We start from the raw sequence: 20,347 nt of genomic DNA on the forward strand, positions 1-20,347 counted from the left end.
CTTTGTGCATGGCGGGTCTGTATCAAAAGTCGAGACATAGCACGGAAAAGACATATTTTTTTACCCGCTGCCATTTGGCCCGAGGACAGCCTTGCTTAATCTCTGTAGGGATGTGCGTATGTGGGCCTATCAACCTTCAATGGAGCCAGAAATTCTCATATCTTCCCCCTGCCGAGCCAGCAAGTTCCCCCGGTGAAGGAGAAATCCACACACATGCCACCCTCATGCATATGAGCACTCAGAGACAACTTCAACTCAAAGAGGAATTCAATAAAAGCAACACATGGAAAATGTAAATTTGAACGCCGTAGTTCGCAGTGATGATTTATTCAACACTCTATAACTGTAAGGTGTATGTGACGAGGACAAACCATTAGACACGTACCAATACAGCACAATCAAAAACAACTGGACGTCGTCATCACACCCAAATGTGCACACTAAATGTCCACTAGATCAGCAGCACCAAATTAACACTTAGTTCCAATGTAAAGCTTTTATTACGTTTAGCCACAAGGCTCCGAAATGCAGAAAACCAACTATTAAAACCAGAAGACAAGTGTGACCTTGTCTTCTTTCCTTTTTAACTGCTTCTTCAAATGATTGTTTTTCAAATCATCCATCATTGTTTCACTATTTCTTCCCCCTTTTCGTGTTGTAATTGGCTTTATCATCAAGTGAAGGTTGTCAATGCTGCACTTTCACTTGGAGTCCCTGCATCTGATTGGGCACAGCATATTGCCAATTATCACAGAAGAACACATCAGTGCTGACCTATAATACCCTCACACAGCACACAGTTGTGTTTGTGTAAAGACATACTAGGGCACACGCACATTGATTTCCGATAGAAAAAAAAAAAAAAAGAAGCTCGGAAAAAACACGGGATGCTCACAGCCCACACAGTTATCCGGTATGAACCCATTATATGTCACAACGACAGTTAAACTCGTGCATTCCTTATTAACAGGAGAGCAACCTGCCTGGGGTTTTAATTGGGAAAGTGAGCAGGTATTGGCAATGCATCAGATAGGAGGGCTTGATGGTTATTTCGAGTGGTCTGATATGAATTCCAGGGGGCCCCCGCCATTGTTTTGTTGTGCTTATTAGTCGTCTGACTAGATAACAGATTGCATCTTAATTGGAAATCCCAACAGAAGCCTTGGTAACCATATTGTAAAATGATCCACACCTTTGGAGGTTGTCTTTCCTAGAGTACTTTGCCCATAGTAACAGGTTAGGAGAGATTAGTTTTTAGCATAATGAGGGAAAAAAAATCTAATCTTGTTCTTTTAGTTTTGAGCTTTATCATAAGATATTGTAATTACATGTAATGGCTCTGTAAAAAGTCTTGGTTGAGACTAATGGTTATTGAGTCTTTTAAATCTTTTTTCTATGTATTTGTAAAAATATAAATTACATTTTCCTTTGAAGACAGTTTAAAGCAGAAGATGTATACTCAACTTTATTCGCCCATACACTTATGCTTTGAAAAATATATTTTCAGAGTTGCAGGAAGTGGAACGTATCAAACACGCCTTTTGCACAGGGTTACTAGAAAGCTGGCATTAAACTGTGCAACACCAAACATCAAGACCCAATCTTGACAAACAGTAGTGAAACTCAGGATTGTTAGGTCAGTACAGAGCACACTGCAGGCCACAGGTGTGATTTTCTTATTTTTTAGTTTTAACTCAGCACACTCTGTAAAAAAAAAAGGCAAAGATGCTGAAAAGATTGTGAAACTCCAATATGAATGAGACACAAACTGGATTAATATGACACAGTAACAAAGCAGCACCTCATATTCTCCTGATCAGAACGGTTAGTGGATGAAGACTGAATTGATGCTATGACAATCAAACTATCAAAGATCACCATCAATGTCTTTGTTATCTAAAGACCACAAGCACATGGTGCTGTAAAAGAAAATAGATAGTGGTCAAAGTTCAAGTACATATTCAATGTGCACAGAGCTACAACTCTCCATTTCCTTTTTGTTGTGCTTCATGGTCTGATCACATTTTATTTCATCTTCATACACATTAACAACGATTATATACAGTATATATATACATATATATATGTATTGCTTACACTTCCTATTCTCACATCACAGTCTTCCTTTAACGTACCCAAACAAATTTGCTACTGATCTTTAGATGCTGACAATTCTCCACGCAAAATTAACCTTCGCAGATTGTGTGAATTTCACATTCACTGGAAAGCACCCACACTCCTATCACTACCCAACTTCTCTGTGTTCCTCTCTGAAATGCATATAGAAAAAGAAGAAAGGCGCACTTTGCAGTTTACAAGAAACGTGCACCTCAGACAACAGGCAAACTCCACTTCCTGCCGGGTGCACCTGTTCAATAATAAGCGTGTGTCTAGACAAAGGATGAATCAGAAACAATGTGCAAAGAGCACTGTAAATCTGGCCTTAAGCAGGAGAAAAGGAGAAGAGAGGACAAAATGCAATTTTGTACTGCCCTAAATAGGCAATGATGTCTGGCCAAGAAAAGACAGAAGAAGGGAATCAGAGAAAACGGATGACAGGGGAAGAAAAGCCTAAGGTGGTCCTCCTCTCCCTACTTAAATTCCCAAGCCACCATTCAGAAACTGTACACACTGAACGAAGGAGCCTAATCAACCAGTAACACCCCGTCTTCTATGAATTAAAAATGCTGTCAACAGTGCTACGAACTGCCCACTCTTTTCACATAGCCCCTCATAGAAATGACCTCATGTGCTGGGAAACAATTCATTTTGGCCGTGCATCAAATGTGAAACTGTTGCACAACTTTTAAACTGCTGCGCGAAATCCAGATGTGGAAAAAAAAAGAAAAACACAAACAGCTGCACCATCATGTGACCGTGTCTAATGTTGAAACTAATGAACACTGTAAAATGATAACGTGACCAAGATAGGATCTTAGAGGATTACATGAGTGTTGTTACATGCCTGCCTGACTTCAAGGACCCCATCTGAAGGCAGGCTAAATGAGGACTGACCATCCAGTGAGATGAGAGGGTGTGAGAGCAGAGTGGGTATAGAAAATCAGCATCTATGTCGCTTATTACAAATAAAGACACGGTGCCAAGACGCAGATTCTGTAATTTTAGATTGAAACAGACTGAATGAATGGATAGATGATTACTGACACATTGATATTCGGAAGGCACAATTCTGTTGAATTGTTGTGTAGGATATCAATTGTTAATGCACCTGGTTCTATGAATATATTTTCACTTGTTATGAAATATTCAAGGGCTATATTCCCAAAGGGAACTCAACTCAACTGTACGTACTATAGGTTCTATGCAGGTAAGTCAGTATAGTTCAAAAGTGGCAATAAATGCATGGAACGGTTCATAGAATGGAACTCTGTATAATAGTGGCTGCCAACCGTCTATGCCAACATTTCAAGTCAGTAGGACAGAACGTATGAAAAACAAAAATCCCTCCTTTACTGTACAGCCATGCCCAGTACAATAGAAAAACAATAAAAGACCGTACCATTGAAATACACTTACACCTCCAGGAAATGAAACATGGGAAAGTTAATACTTTGTCATTCCTTCAGAAAATGAGTTCACATCGATTCTGGGTCGACACAGTTCAAACCTCTAGACTGGTCTCTGTCACAACACACAGAAACCTCTCACTGTGTGATGTGATGCAATTTTGATGGTGGATATGTTGTGTTGGCTTGTATTACATATGTATGTGATTAAAAAACCCCAATGAGGCTGGAGGAAGATGTGTGCTTTCCTCCACTAACCACAGATTCAAACCTCACTGAGGTTTCAGTTACTGGCTTGTATCGCAGTGCCCCCTACTGGCAGAAAATATACCTGATACTGTAGCACCTCAGGAGGAACCATGACAGGTAACACAATATGTGAATAAATTATTCTGGAGAAACAAAACACTGACTATGCATTTAATTAACTTGTATACTTAAAAAGTCAATAGTGAGAGAGCTTATCATGAGAGTCAGTGATTAGGAGACAATATAAATCTATGTTTTGGTCATGTACTGTTAAACAGTTGTATTCTATTAATCTAATTGAAACTATTTTAATAACACATAGATTAGATTAAGTAATAAAAGCTATAAATGGCATCAAACATGCAGCTGAGTTAAAGCATGACATTTATGGCTGCATAGCTCACTTACATCTCAGCAATGATGGTGCATATCAGCGAGGAAAACTCCTGATAGATAAACCTATTATCATAATTACATCATAAACTCAGTGTTTCCATCTAAATCAGGAAGTGATTAAAAGTTTAATCGTTTAATGAATTTGGTTGTTTGACAGAAAGGTAAACATTTCCAGTATGAATTAAAATCAATTTGTTACTTATCCAATAAAAACAGGCAAACATTTGCACAGAATTGGGCTTTACTTTATATTTATTTATACCTAATTGTTTTATAAACTAAATATATTGGCTTGATGACTGATAATAGCAATACTCATTTTCTATCTTTATTTATTTTTATATCATTTTTATGACAATTGCTAACATCTCAACACTTTCCCTGCAGGGTTAAATAAGGACCAACACCTCCTCTTGAATGTTTACAGTGCTCTTTTTTTCCTTTTTTTATTTTTTTGGAAAAGCAGATAAATAACACCTTTACATGCAGCAGCTGACAGATTGCTTGTGGTGACTTGGTCTAACACTAAAAAGCAGGAACACATTCCTCTCGGTTTGGACGCTTGTTCAGTGATGATTGTTGGAAAGTAGCAACATACCCTTGAACTGCCAGCTCTGATCAGCGATTAACCACTTTAGAAACCTTGAACTCTAGAACTGCTAGCAAAGAGCTGTTCGTATTTTCTGCTGTGGATGTGTCACATTAATTGGGGTTTATTTTTGCTGTGCTGGAGGACAATGACATCAAGCCACATTCAGCAGAGAAAAACAAGCTAATGTCAATTGTTTGACAGTGTATTTTTTCTTAATTACAACACACACAGCAATAATAGTTGTGCAAATGGCCTGTCAAGTGTGGATTTCATGGAGAATCTAGTAATGACACTACTTATCCTCTGGCTAATAGGACTGTGTATTGGCAAGAATCTGGCAATATGATTCAATATATTGTGATTTACTGCGATACTCTAAGCAAGGCAATATACTGTGATTTTCTTTTTAATCCTGCCATGTAGCAGCGGTTTGAATAACCCAAAATGAAGCCCTGTCTGCCATGAGTTGTTGCATGTAACTAATTAAAAATCTTTTGAGAATCAATGCAGTATCACGCAACACAATATCGCGATACTCACGTGTGTATTGATATTTTCTTACACCCCTACTGGCTCATTTAAAAATCCAACTATGTTCCTAGACACACTGCAATTAAATCAACAAAATGCCAGAGTAATGACTGGAGCAGTGTTTTGTTACAAGCAAAGGACGATTGTTTAAAATCTCACAGCTACATTCTGATCCAATGAAGCTGAAGTGTGGTGGTATATGCACAAATCCTCTTCTGAGAAATGTTTTCATTTTCCTCAGCAGCAACAACAGCCTCCACTGGAGTACTTATCACATTCTTCTCCCTCTATCACTCCTTTCATCTCAAATAATACTACTTGTTAAAACATCTCTTTCAAAGGTGCACCATCTACGCCTGTCTTCTCACCCCTATCTCATTTTTTTTTTCCTGGTGCTCACTCTTTCACACATCCTCCCTTGCTCTCACATCTCTACTCAGTTCAATAAAATGCTGTGATGTGATCTTTAGATGAAAAACTACTTTGCTGTAAGTACATAAATAAAGTAAGCAAAATATAATGTATCCATTAAAAGTGACATAGTGAGAAATGGTCAGAAATAGAGGACGAGTGAATTTTTAGTAAATAGTACAGAAAATAAAGGCAAAATGTCGTGATGCAGTGTTTTGTTTTTGACAGTAAGTTATATATTTCCATGTCTCAGACTCTCTCTGTTGCTTCTGATGTATCACTCAGGCACAACAGTAAAAACTGTCACACGCTGGTGTAAACTCTGGTTATTTCTTACTGCTCCCCGGACATCTACCCGGACTTGCAGCTCCTACTATTCACGAACATAAACTGTATAAGCAGTCATGAATGCACACACAAAAATCCAGACTGCATGTAAACACACCGCAGGAATCAGTCTTTGTTAAAGTTTAGGATGTTTCACTGGTTATAAATTGTTGCTTGGGTGACAGACAGGTAAATACATAAAAGCATGTTTATGTCTTCTTGGTGCTTTGGCTGAGACTTGCTGTGGTAACTCTTTGATCCAGGGTGGAAAAGACTCTAAATATGCGTTTTCTACCGTATCTTTGTGCCATATCTTTAAACAACTGCAAAGTTTCAATATCTACATCTCAAGCTGCTGGAGCAGCGGAACCACCAGCAATGCCATTAGTGGAAACAATGTGCAGGGAGTTCATTTTGACAATGAAATGTCATTGGAGTCTGTCATTGCTCTCATGCTGGTATCAGCGCCCACCTGTGTCTAAGTATGTATCAAAACACCCTGGGGGTGACTGCATCGGATTCTACAAGGTACCACCACGTTCGGAGCACAATGGTGCACTAGCTGCTCTGCTGTGGGGCCCTTGGTACTGCTCTAATAATCTACCCAGCATGTGTTTATCTTTGTTGGACCAGGTTGTGTGGAGGAGGCGGTCGGGGAAGGAAGGCAGACAGAATTCTGCCAGCCTGCGTGTGAGAAGCCCACAAATCCAGAGGGACTCTTGGCTTTGTGCGAGTGCGTGTTTGTGTCTGTGTGTTTGCATGAGAGTACGCGCATGTCTGAAAGACAGAAGTGGCAGCAATACAGTTATGCCAACATGAGTCATGGTCCGACTTACACAGACACACACACAAAACATTTAATTGCCAAAAAAAAAAAAAAAAAGTCTCTCCCGGGCCCCATTGTGTCTAATGTGTTCAACGTTAATCTTACCCTTTGGGGACATTTGCTGTTGTGTTAATTACACACCACCAGGAGCCCTCATTAACACACATATAAAAACGTGCACACACACACACGCGTGCAAATACGTTATGTGCACAACTTAGGTGGAGCAAGTAGAAGCGTAGATTAAGTGAGGCAGTCCAGTTTGGGAGAAGCAAGGCTAATGAAGCATTTGCAGAGCGTGGGGTCATTTAAGACTCGCCTAAGGTCAAACTGTCTTCCACACCTTTAATGAACACACCCGGCCTCTGATGTATAAAGGGATTCATGGGCTCAAGTGGCCAACATGCTCTGTTTAGTCATCCACTGCAATGCTAGCTCATCACATCCTGGCACAGTCCTTACTTCCAGCTCTGTGGACGTACAGTAAGGGAAAACGAAAACAATTAACCCCCAAGTATTTTCACTGGCCCTCTTGCCTGCCTGTTAGCAGCACTTGTTAAAGTCTGCTGTTTAATATATCCAATACAACTAGAACAAACAGAAGTATGTGTTTCTCTCGCTCATTCCAAACTACTTTGGGGAGCACAAGTGAGTACTGTGAGGCTATTTATTTTTTTGTCCTGTGAGCACCCTCTTGGTAGGTTGACCACCTATGTCAAGGGTAGAGTAATGGACTACAAGGTGACCCTTACTCACATGTCTTCCACTGGCTTTCACCTCACTGGGGTCCTCTAATTGCATCACGGGGGGTTTCACACAACCAATTTTAGATAGTCAATTATAGATACAGCTGTAGCAAGATGTATAGCATTTCCCTGGAAGAACCCCCTCCCCAGGACACATGTAGCAACAGCGTTGTACTGTTTAAAAACAAGTACTGATAACAGTGACAAATAGAAAGACAGACATCTCGAAAAACTGGATTTCCTAGATTCAAATAATAAAATATGTGGTTCTTAAAAAGTGTGAATTGTCATAAGCACAAGGTGGGAAAAAAGCAGTTCTCCCACCTGGAGCCTCATGTTCATCACATTAGACATAAATATCCAATGACTTGCTCTGCTTTACGAGACTAAAATTAAAATCGAGGTGTCTCAACTCTCTAAGGTTAATTTGTCTTAGACAGTAAATCTGTGGTGTCTTTCCATCCTTGGGATGCCTGTGGGCTCAGAAAGGTTAATAAGCTGCTTTACCTCCGTAAGAGACTGAGAATTGGAAAGGTGAAAAAGAAAGGCCAGAGGAGCAGAATGACCTCAATGTAAATCTGTCCAGTTTTTAAAACCACTGGTTCCCATACTTACAAGTCTCCAACTACAGCTGTACTTTCCTTGAAGCGAAACATTTATACATGCACTTGACATCCTTCAGTCCTCAACTAGTGATGAGCACCTGGGGTCAAAGATCTGCACACAATGTGAGGACGATGAAACACCTGCACACTGTGTGATTTTAATTTCACCTTAGTCTACGGTTCGGGTGATGTGGTTTCAGTTTGGATCCAGTAAAAGCAAATGCAGAATTCCCCCGACTCTCTGCTTCTATCCTCAAGTGTTACTGATGTGGTTTCCATTTACTAACGTGTGTGGGTGGAGCAAAAGTGCAATAACAGTGCAACACCACAGAAAGACCTACAGCTTACCATGGCTTAGTCTAAAGTGTAGCTTTACAGCTGGCCCAGGCATCCTCAGAGTTTGTGACTGTTTCTTTTTTATGGGAAAAGCCAAACACAACACTAAAGTAATGGTTCTTATTTAACGGCTAACTCAAGAGTTGTTCAGTGCTCTGTACATTTATCACATTAAGAAAGCTTTAGGATTTTCTGCAGTGTTTCAACACGGTGTGTTTAATAAAACATGGTCAAATGGAAAGAACAAAGACGGAAAGACTCTGCAAATGCTGCAGTTCAGATAAAGTGTTACTTCTAAAGTTCACCTGCCGATAACTGCATAACTTATTCTCCACATTTAACACGACAAAATTTAAATGACCGCTCCAGGAATCATTTCTACTTCTAAGGAATATTTCACAAGGTCAGACAAAAAGGTTGTATCGTGTATAGAAAATAAAGGTGTTCAAAAATAACCGTGCCTGCTTGTTAGATGAACGAATTCATTATCTGAAGTCCTCTGAAAAGTTTTTTGTTTTGTTTTTTTCCCCACTCAGGGCAGCGGAAGCAAAACTTTGATTTATTTTTCTTCTTTAAAAAGAAGGGGAAGATTTAAAATGGGATACCGAGATAGTAAAAGAGACAAGCATTCATACAGAAGGCTGTAAATGTATGCTATGTATACTGTGGAAAGGCAACGATGAGAAAAAAAGGGGAAGAAAGAGACTTTTAGTTCAAGAGGGCATGACAAGAAAGGAAAGACCGTGAAGAGTAGAGAAAGGGATGGGCTGCTAGAATGTGGCAAGCACAAGAAAAAGAAATAAAAGAACAGTTAAAAAGCAAAGGGTAACTGTACTAATATGTCCTGAAAAGAAACTGAGAAAAGTGCAACGGACAGTTTATGTTGCTGCCATGGAGCTGCTCAGTTTTTAGAGAGAGAAATACAGCTGAAAAGTCTCATTCAGTTCAGAATTACTTCTCATTTTGAACTTAATCTGTGGTAAAAATAAATAATAATAATAAATAAATAAATAAATAAATCATTGTGTCCATTACTGGTCACACCAACTCATCCACCTACTACTCCTCCAACTACTCCGACTCGTCCCTGACATGTGGGACATCGGCAAAAACTTTTACAGAACTTTTATTCTCCAGTAACGACACATCCTGTCAAATCATGTAAGATAGATGCAGTGTGTCACTCAAGATAGCTGCCTCAGACTGATTCCTATTAAGTTGTTTTATTAGTATTTGACATTTATTATTCCAAAACAGTGACTTATTTCTATTACCATAGTTGCATTTGACACATTTTAAAATAAAATCTACATAACCACATTATGGAAAAAAAGAATAAATGTTTAATTTCTTGAGCTCTAAGCTTTAGCTCTGCATCCTGTATTACTTTTCTATAGTGTTTCTTGTACAGGTGACTGTGGATCACATTCTGAAATCACACGTCTCTGTCTCCCTTATTCTCTCCATGTCAACATCCTCCGTCTGTGCAGTAATTCGCCTCAATGTGGCGCGAAAAAGTCATTGTTCTTTACATTGAAGGCGGCACCATCTTGAACACGCAGGACTCTGTTTACACACCCTGCATATGACACCATAGGTCTTCTATTCCTTTCATTGCTCTTTTGTCTCCTTTCTATTTCTTTCCACCCAGATTGCCTGTGGGAGTGTCACCCTCTGGTCCACTTGTAGTCACAAACCAATTCCACCAAAGAGGCTCAAAGACAAATTAAACTTAATGCCATGTAACAAACTGGGCAGGGTACTGTGCGCTGTCAGGCACTAGAGAAATGGATCTTGTGTGCATGTAAAATTGAGATACAAGTAAAACATTTGCAATTACAACTGATGAATCCTGTTAACAATGTGGCCGACAGAGTTTGTGTTCAATCTCATTTAAGAGGAGATTATGAAATGCAGCGGGTGGTTGAGTTGTAACAGCTTGAAAAACAAACAGTGTCTACAATCCTATCAAAGACAAAATACCAACCATTGTTTAAGTAGAACAAAAGCTATCAGCCCCTGAAATTAATACCTGACAAGAAGAGTGAAAACAAAGCTTTTTAAGTTGCTAATAGATGTGTCTGAGTTTGTGTAAAATCTGAAATCAGAGAACTAGCACATATATTGTCCTTCTGCTGGGATAAATGTTGATATAACTACATATTTTAACCTATTTATTGTGATGAATACGTGAGCAAATTGGGATTGCATGTGTTTTTCCATGTGTCAAACATCTAAGTGTACCCAATCCACTGGGGTTTAATAGTTAGTCTCTGAAAAGAAATTAAAATGAATGAAAGCATCACTGGATTCAAAACTTCCACAGACCTTTTCCACCCCGTCAATGCATCACTCAAGAATGCCAATCCAGTGCAGCAGTATATCCGCACAGTGAACAGTGAACCATCACACATAAAGTATTTCCTATAAAAACCCCTCTGCTCTTGTACTCACACTTCAGAGCTGGATTAGATATGCACTCCATATTCTGCTGTCTGGGATCATGGGGGTGAGTTAATGAAACTCCACTGAGGCTTTTCCACGTGAAAAGCTCCAGCGACAGTGCTGACAATGTCCTCCTTTTAAAGGCAAGCCCCACTGTTAATAAGCATCCTATCAGTCAATTAGGCAGGAAAGCAGACACTGGGTGTATTGGATGACACACAGGGAGACGCACATTCAAATACACCAACCTAATGAAACACACACAAACTCAACATACTTTTGTTTACAATAAAATATCACTTTTGAATATATTACACTGATTCAGGTACATATTTCTGCTGTTGTGGGAGGACAGTTATTATGTGTGATATAACTAATACAGTCATATTGATAAATGCCATGTAATGGTAATGGTGAGGGAAAATGGCCAGGATACAGTGGAAAACACAAACACAATAGATGAGACCCCAAAATAAATGGAGGTCTGACATTTAGCAATCAAAATGAATTATGCATATGAGTTGTCTAGGTATAGCTGATGCAGAAAATGTTTTTGCAATGGTAACAAAGTAGTAGTCTCAGACAAACTGAGAAATATATCTACTTTTCAGGGCCAGTAAAGAACTACATAAAAATGCACACACACAAATATATAAATACCCCAAACATAAGTTAGCTGAAATTATCCTAAAAGAGTGAGCACAAAGAAAAATAAATACATTATTTAGTTGCTCAGGGAATATTTATTTTTGAAGAGATATATTTTGATGAACATAACACTGTACCTGAAGGCACATAAACGTTAGCAGGGTGTAGAGTTGGGAGGCTGCAAGCGGCAGGTATCAAAGAAAGCTAATATTCAGAGGGCTAAAGTTAAAGTGCACTGCGATAGCCAGAATGGCTCTCATCTGAGAAGAGAAGATTAAAATCAGTGGGACATCACAGCAAGGAAATATAAAGTAGGAATGAGAGGAAATCTCTCTCTCTCTCTCTCTCTCTCGCTCTCTCTCTCTCTCAGACACAGATGCACACGCGTAATATAGTCTCCTACAATAAACCAATTACTTGTCATTAATATTTAAGGGCCTAATTTCCATTCATATGTGATATATTAAAAATGTGCAGGGATGAGCAAGGAAAATGGCTGACCCTGAGATATTCACAGTGGGCTGCCTGCCCCAAACAGAGAGAAATGAGCATCAGGGTGTTTTGTGTTTTATTGAGACAAATGTCTCCTGCCTATGCCAGCAATTAATGGCCTCCTTTCGAAAATGAGGAAAATGGCACCATTTGAGGGCTATCTTTTCCAAAATGGGATAATACCCTCTTTGGTTTGATTCGCGCAATAATGGGCATTTAATGCAGAATGAACAGTTAAGCGGTGTGAGGAAAGGTCTTGGGTCATCAAAACAATTCACTAAAGGAAAGCATCTCTCCACTCAGACACTGATGGCAGTTTACACATGTTGTTGTGGGAAAATGCATTAGAGCCCAAGAGACAGAGGGTTTTAAGGCAGATACCAATCTCATTATTTGAGAGTTAATAAATTAAATAAAAAAATAATTGTTCATTAACTGTTAACTGTTATTGTCAGATAATATTTTGCAACAATCTTAACATAAACCTTTTACCTTTAATTACCACAGAATAAGTAGAAATCTCTAATATTATCACTTTTTGCCTGCTGTTGTGAAATATGGTGATCAGACATGAGCTAAGAGAGTTACCAATAAAATATCTTCTGTGAAAGTCAGATGGGTTTCTAATGCACATCATTCATGACAGTAACTCTTGGCTGTTGGACAAATTTTCTCCCTGGTTCGTTTTTGCAATAACGATGTAAAGACTCATTTCAATCCTCATTAATTAATTTTCTGCTTTGCAGCTGATTGTGTTATGCCAGTATTTAGAAACGAACTATAAACAGACTTCAAAGCACTCGGTAGTCTAGTCACATAAAAGCTAGAGATCATATTTTTTCTCTATATCTACACATGATATTTTAATCTATAATTCTTAGGCATACAGTTAAACGTTATTTTATTCAACTATATGACTAGAAATGTACCAATAAATCTGAGAAAACTTGATGTAATGTGGAAGTGAAAAGTCATCATTTTGTCTGCAAAGGTAGTGGGATTATTCAAACTGCTTGATAATTTAACATTATAAGAAAGTCTTTTTATTCATGAACTACCAGCATCTAATTAAAATATAATGATGTGTAAACAGAACGTATCGTTTTTAATGACTACCTGACCACTAGCTCACCTGGTCTTTCTGCTGACACCATTCTGCTCTCTTTCTTTTTCTATCCTCCTCCCTCCCAAATTATAATGTCAACAAAAAGCAAACATAACAATTGAACACAGAATTTATAATTTAATCAGAGAATATGTTGTTAAAAAAACAACTAAAAACCATGCGATTGAGATTGAATTGCCAGTGCGGTCAACGCATAATGCAACATTCTCTGTTTTAAAGCAGTACTCGCTCCTAAAGTAATTGTATCATCATTAAATATAATATGACACACTTTTAAATTTTTAATTTCCAGAAAGAAAACACTTGTTCTTACATTTAGGCCAATACTTTCTCTACAGTGTTAAGCAGACTGAGTATAATGATATACATGTGGCATTACTTAAATGGCCCATAGTGACAAACCACAACATAATGTAATAGAACAAACATTCAGTAGCAGATAAACTGCAACCATCTAATGACGACATGTTGTACTATACTTCTGTTTACACTAAAACTAAAGCTGAGTGTTTCTCCACTGTAGCTGGTTATGGGAGCAAGCAATATTGACAAGATATATAAAATATATCACACATAAAACTAAAGATGGTGGTACTAGTGATGTTATGTTCAAAGTAAACTACTCAATGTAACATCTCAGATTTACAGATATAAAAAAATCTGGCCAGCAGAATATTCCAAATCAGTAAACATCTTCAGCATACCTCCTTCATACTTCTTCCAGCACATCGAAAGCTTCATTTTATTTATCTGGATGATACAGATCGCTCAATACTGATTCTGCACCAGTCAGCTCAACTAGGACACAAGGATTAATCAGTGAAATCAGTAGATTAGTGTGTTTCACTGCTCTCTGGGAGACAAACTATACAGTAGCGACACTGTCAATAAAATTGTCGCTTTAAAGTTTTATTTTAATTATTTCTTCCATATAGGCCACAGGCTCTGATTTACCCGCAAATTGGCCAAAAAATATTTGCCTACCAATGTGCTGGTCGAGTTCTAGGCTGCAGCTGTTCAGCAACAAGCTAGAGAGAAGGAGAGTGGGTGTGTTTATAGCCAGGCTGGCCCTGGACACCGCCATGTCCAAAGAGATGGGTTTCAGAAGCAAGCACAGAAACACAAGATAAGAGAGGAGAAAGGGAGTGATGTCAGGAGAAGAAAAGCTCAGGATAAAGATGCAGAGGAAGCTGCCTTGGCAGATGCTCCCTCCTCTCAGTTAACATAATCTGTAATAAACAGCCATGTTCTCCAGGGAGACATGGCAAACCATCAACCCGACTTCCCAACACTTTCACACGGAACATATCAAAAGCTCATCATTGTACACATGCTATTAATACAAGGAAGACTATCCCACAGTGGGCTGTAGGGTCTTGAGTTGAGCCTAAACTCATTAGACAAAAGCCTTTATTACATTGTGAGTATCTGAGAAGGCAGAGTGCCAGTAATAGTCTTGGGATAGCTTTCTTCAAGAGAAAAGCTTTTCAAAGGTTTCTATCAACAAGACATATTGTTAGTGAATGAATACAGCTTAACAGGATTAAAATATTTTGAGTGGCACTTATTGTTGCAACAGCCCTACTGTGTTCTGAGCCAAAATGTGTGTCCATAGACTTGTACTGAACATGTGCTGTAGGGAACTCAGCACACAGTGCACTGGTCAGCAATCGTTTTCTTGTCTGACTGAGAGATTGCTGAGTGTCATGTGAGGTGGCCGATCATGCGTGAGTGTGTTTGATCTGGTGGTCGGGTCAGTCCTGATGTTAACAGAGTTATTAGGGGACTTATTAGGGAGAGTCAGAGAGCCAGCTAAACCCCCCGCTGATTCCATCATTACTGCCATTGTGGCAGGGTCATTACCACCCTGCTGCTGGGGCTTTGTAGCAGGGATTGAGAATCTGCTGGTGTGCAGACCACATAGGCTCAGTGGGGAGAATGTGTGTGGGGAAGAGTTGTAGAGACAGACATAAGGAAAACGACTGTCAGAGTGAAGCGAACCCCTACGGGATTTGATCAAATCCCGTGTGACGAGGGGGATGATGAAGGGGGTGATAAAGCGGGTGATGGCCATAGCCGTCACCTTACCAAAGTTGACCTTGACAGGCACAGCACATTTCAGTGTGTGTATAATAATTAATTTTATACGTATAAGCATTCATGGATTAATTTACCAAAGGCAACTGAAACTACCACCTGTGATGCGCAGAAATCTGGATATAAATTCTTTAGCCAAAGAACTCCCTTGATACTCACTATTACACCATTACTGGATGCCTCTCTTTCAGTCTATCTCTCTCTCTCTCGCCCAGTTTCTAGATTTATTTCCAAAAGGTGCTTTACTGGTTTGCCAACATCTCTCCTGGCACACTTTGGCCTGATTTGCTAATAGCTCTTGACCAAGCATGTTCATATTGGTCTAGGTATCATTAACACACACAGGCATAGTGGGAAAGAAAGTCCTAATAACCCTGCTCAACGGGGTGGACTATTGCCTCCAGTCCCTCCAGGATGAACATGCATCTTCATTAGGTCTGTCTCTTTCTGCAGTATGAGTGTCACTGACTATAAACAATCAAGTGTATTAATTTAGCCCAAGTTGCAATCAGTACTAGGTTCAAATGTATAGAGTATTGCTAAAGGTATTGCATGTTGAAATAAAAAGAATGTGTATAAAAAGCATATGTGGGGGTATCAACTGTTGTTGAGTAACTTCCCTTTTTTTCTTTATGTTGTTTCTGCTGAGAAGCCCAGACATCACCATTACAAAGTGGCATAAGTCCTTTGTCTGTCAGCAATTGATGTGGGCAATGGAGGAAACATTTTGGAAGAAAGGGGGTGTGAAGTTTGCCAACATCAATCTTGTTTCAAATTGAACTGCAAAGTTCCAGCTGAATGAATTGCCTTTCAAATGCAGCAGGCCATGGCTACACGGATTCAATCCCGAAGTGAATCTGATTTGATCCCAAGAGCCGTACAAAGCCACAACCCACTGATTGATAAAGCGAAGTGAGGGGAGATGAGGGTGAAAGAAAAAAAAATCCAAATTAATGGAGAAGATGGTAAAGAAAGACTGGAAAGCGGATACAGCAAAGCAAAAACAGAAAAAAAAGCAAAAGGGGGGAAAACCTTTTTAAAGCAAAGTAAAATAACCATGATGTGGCTCATAGAATCTCATACACAGGTCTCAAACACAAGTTCACAAGATGTGACACTGGGATGTTCACCAAGAGCAAAATAAAGAAGTGTGTGTGTAATAACAGACTGTTCAGCTCTATGGGTAGGTGGTAACAATTTTCTGATCACAAAGAACTCGATGGTGCCCAAGGTGAAATGCCTGCTGTAACATCAGGAGCTGAGGTGTTGCTGTAAATTTAACAAATTTTCAACTCTCTGCGAAAAGGTCTTGAATTTTCATTTCCACCAAACTAGAAAAGAATAAAGCAGGAATATTACAATTGCACAGGATGAATGTTTACTATGAAGAAGGCTACAACCAGCTCAAATAAAGTAGTTATCATGGACATGCGATCAATACCTACACAGTTCAGACAACATGACCACATCCATCATTTTGGATATTATTATTATTATTATTATTATTATTATTAGGTATTAATCTGCAACATATATGTGGCCTTAAAACCAAAAACAGACTTATGTGTCGACTTTTCAATCAAGTCAAAGAACCATCTCAAAAAGAAAAAAAATAATAAAAACCCGCTTTTAGAAGATTGAAGCAGAGCTTGAAATCCCTCTTGATTATCATTTCCTTTTCTTGGTAAAACTCATTAAACAGTAAGACTCATAAAAGCAGCAGGGGAGATGACAGTCTTGCATTCTCAGTTGTTTTAGAGGCCTCTGAGCGCAATAAGCATCTGAAAATTGGGGGCTGTTAAAGTGATTCTTTTTTTTCCCTTTACTGCCAAGTGTTGTTCTTCAACAATACAAGTAACAAGCAAGACTCCCGAGAAACGTGGAGTTAACAGCAGCCTTTTTGCACAATTTTCTGAGGGCAGCTCTGCAGGGAAGGCATTTACACCTGCTTGCCTCATCTTTTACGATACACTAGTCCCCTGAAGTGTGTTTTACTTATAAATATCCATGTCTAAGATGTGGCAAAGATGGAGGTACCACCAAGAAGCAAAAGAAAATGTGTTTATGTGCCTGTGTTACACAAAAAAAATCCCAGACAAGTCTGTTTTCACCAGTGACTTGTTTGCCAAATAAGCATTTATGGATTTATCGCTGGCTGTACAATGAGGCCTCAGGAATTAATCTTGCAAGCCATGGTTTCTCCACCTGCACCCACAACACAACTTTAAACTGCACCATTTTCAGTTAAAGTTATGAAGACAATTCCAAATAGGTCAGATAAAGTGGGAATAAATCAGGATCTAGTTGACAAAACACTTAATGTTCAAGCAAACTTATCGCTACACATCCTCAGATGGCATGTGTTTGACACCCTATATCAGATGAATCATGAAAGAGAGGAAAGAGAAAAACAAATGAACTATCACGTTTTAGGAAGACACCTTTTTTGCAATACCATCTACATCAAAGCCCTTCTCATTGACTTTCAACTTCACCAACGGGGAAGGGGGTGTGGAGAGGTGTAGATATCAAACATTAAACAGCATTTTTCATTCATGAGCAAATCATGTTCTGTTTCAACAATAGAGGGAAAAGAGCTGATTCAGTGAAGTCGCTGCAGGGGTAATTGATAGGGATCCAGCAAAGGTAACTCCCACGGGAAATGCTGGATCATGAATTCCTACCCTGCCAGCGGGAACATGGACTATCTACAGATTTTTTTTTTTTTTAAACCCCAGTGGGTGAGAAAGTGAATTTAATAAAGAATTTAAAAGGACATTCAAAGCTGAATTAAAGCCACGTGTCGGTGGAACTCAGACAGAAAAGAAAACACAAAAGTTGAATTTCCTTTTAAGAAGCTCTCTGAAAATGTACGGCACATAGCAGCTGTGCTCTGCAAACATATTCCTGATTTACTAACACTAAATATTGAGTTTGTCGGTTAATTACAATCCATGAATCAAATAAACACAGAATAAAATTAAAAAATAAACAAATAGAAAAAGAAGTCTGGCAATTAATTCAGAAATGCCACAGAACACGTGGCAAAAATAGTGTCTGGCAGAAGTCCGCTGGTGAAAGATGAGATAGAGTGGCATGACGACCAGGCCTCTCCCTGCCACTTCATTAGGCTTTACAACCACTGTTCTTTCCTATCCACATTCTCTTTCCATCTGTATTATGCTGGAAAATCACCTTGCGGCAGCTGAGGGAAAATTGCTATTTACTTCACAGAACAAAAAAGCCTAGAATGTAGACCTGGATGCTGTGAGAACGACAGAGCAAGAGGCTGCTGGCGGGCTGACTGGTGCCCAAACAGACAACAGTTACAGGAAAAAAAAATAGGTAGATTCAGAATAGTTATGTCCACACACCCTGACAGAGCTCAGATTTGACTGTTTTGCAGCTGACAGGGCTCAGACTTCTCCCCTCCCACTGCTCCTAGAATTAGAAGGGGTACTAGACACGCATGCATGTATATACACACAGACACAGTCAAGGACGTGGAAAACACTCAAATTGTCACGGGAGGATTACATCAAGTGCCTTCACAAACCCTCTACCATACAGAAAACAAACTCGCTCTGTACTGCTTGAGTTATTCATCAGCAAGTTAGGTAGCCTGGTTGTGTATCTGAGAAACAAACTGGCCGGGACAAGAAAACTCCCAGAGCTTCTTTCACAAAAGCCTCCTGTCTTCCCTGATGGAGGATTGGTCTACTGGACTGGAAAAGGCAAGAAGCAAACCAAGCATAACTGCTCTCAGTTCACACATATCTAGTGTGTACAGGTTCAAGTTTGTACACACCCACATGGGCACACAAAAACACTGATCTGAAACTACTCATTGGGTACAAAGGAGAAATACAATGAGTATCCACACTGCATTTCCAGCTTTGTCAAAGACACAAACACACTGCAACAAAGGCCACGGTATCCCTAATTGGCACAGAGATTTGAATTGAGAGCACACACAAATACAGCTCAAATGTAGTGGAAAACATGCTTGGTTTTAAGATAATTAACATTTCAGTGAGAAAAATTGTTTCTTTAAGTGTCACAAGATGAAAGTGGCTTGGCATCCTTTGCTCGAGAGGATAAATGAAGCGTGTGGGAAGATTAATTAAGGAAAAGTTGAAGAGAGATGACGCCTCCTTACCTTTGCTCTGCGAGGAGAAGCTGAGGGAGAGCTGAGCAAATAGGTCAGGATTCTCAAACTTCTCTTCTTTGACTTTGATCCAGAAGCAATTCTCTGCCATTTCCTGAGGCACTATCTGCAATGACACAAGGATTCCATTATCACCACAATCAGAGACCGCCATTCCACCAACCTGCCACTCAAAAACTTCTCAGTTGAGATGAAGTACGTGAGCGTTTTTCTGTGTGGACACACACACACATCCTTGTGCCTCCTTAGTGTCTAAGTGGCAAAAAGGACAAACAAACAAAAAAAAAAAAAAGACCACACAAGCCTGCAGGGTTAAATAAACTCTTTCACGCAATGACAAATCCCATGAATATGACCACACCAAATGATGATGTGTAGATGGATCTCGACTGAGCCGGGCACAGAGAAGCGTCTAGTTGGCCTCTCCTGGGATGAAAGATATATGTGAATTTTAGTTTGCAGCACAAAAACCTCAGTAATCCTGTTTATACACTCCTCCTACCTAGATTTGTCTGAATGTCTGTTAGAAGAGGCCGAGCACCTACACAGTGAAATGATAGCAGGCCACAGGGATGCTTTTGAACCCTCCTCTTTCATTCACTTTGTACTGCTCAGTAAACAAAAGAGAGTAGGAGTGTCCGGAGAGATTCAGACATAAACAAACTCATCTGACATGTTGCAGTTATTGCTAATAATGTGCGTGACACTGCAGTGCATCTGCTGTGTGTTATGTGCTTTTAGTGTGCCTTTTTATCAAGGGCCTGGAGTGGCAGCAGGCCTATTGTACCACTGCTGTTAACCTTCTCCAAACCACAGTAATTACAT

The 20,347-nt window shown here is 39.4% G+C and overlaps 1 protein-coding gene across 5 annotated transcripts in view; it reads right to left on the reverse strand.

Annotated features, from left to right (window-relative positions):
• Window positions 1-20,347, reverse strand: part of diaph2 (diaphanous-related formin 2) — a 326,327-nt gene that overhangs the window by 179,182 nt on the left and 126,798 nt on the right. For all 5 annotated transcript variants that reach the window (XM_026357343.1, XM_026357342.1, XM_026357344.1 and 2 more), the window contains one exon: window positions 19,514-19,628. In XM_026357343.1, coding sequence (XP_026213128.1) covers window positions 19,514-19,628 — 115 coding nt within the window. The remainder of the gene's footprint in view (window positions 1-19,513; window positions 19,629-20,347) is intronic.

The sequence above is a fragment of the Anabas testudineus genome, chromosome 10, assembly GCF_900324465.2.
Source record: "Anabas testudineus chromosome 10, fAnaTes1.2, whole genome shotgun sequence".
In the NCBI taxonomy this organism is placed as follows: Eukaryota; Metazoa; Chordata; class Actinopteri; order Anabantiformes; family Anabantidae; genus Anabas; species Anabas testudineus.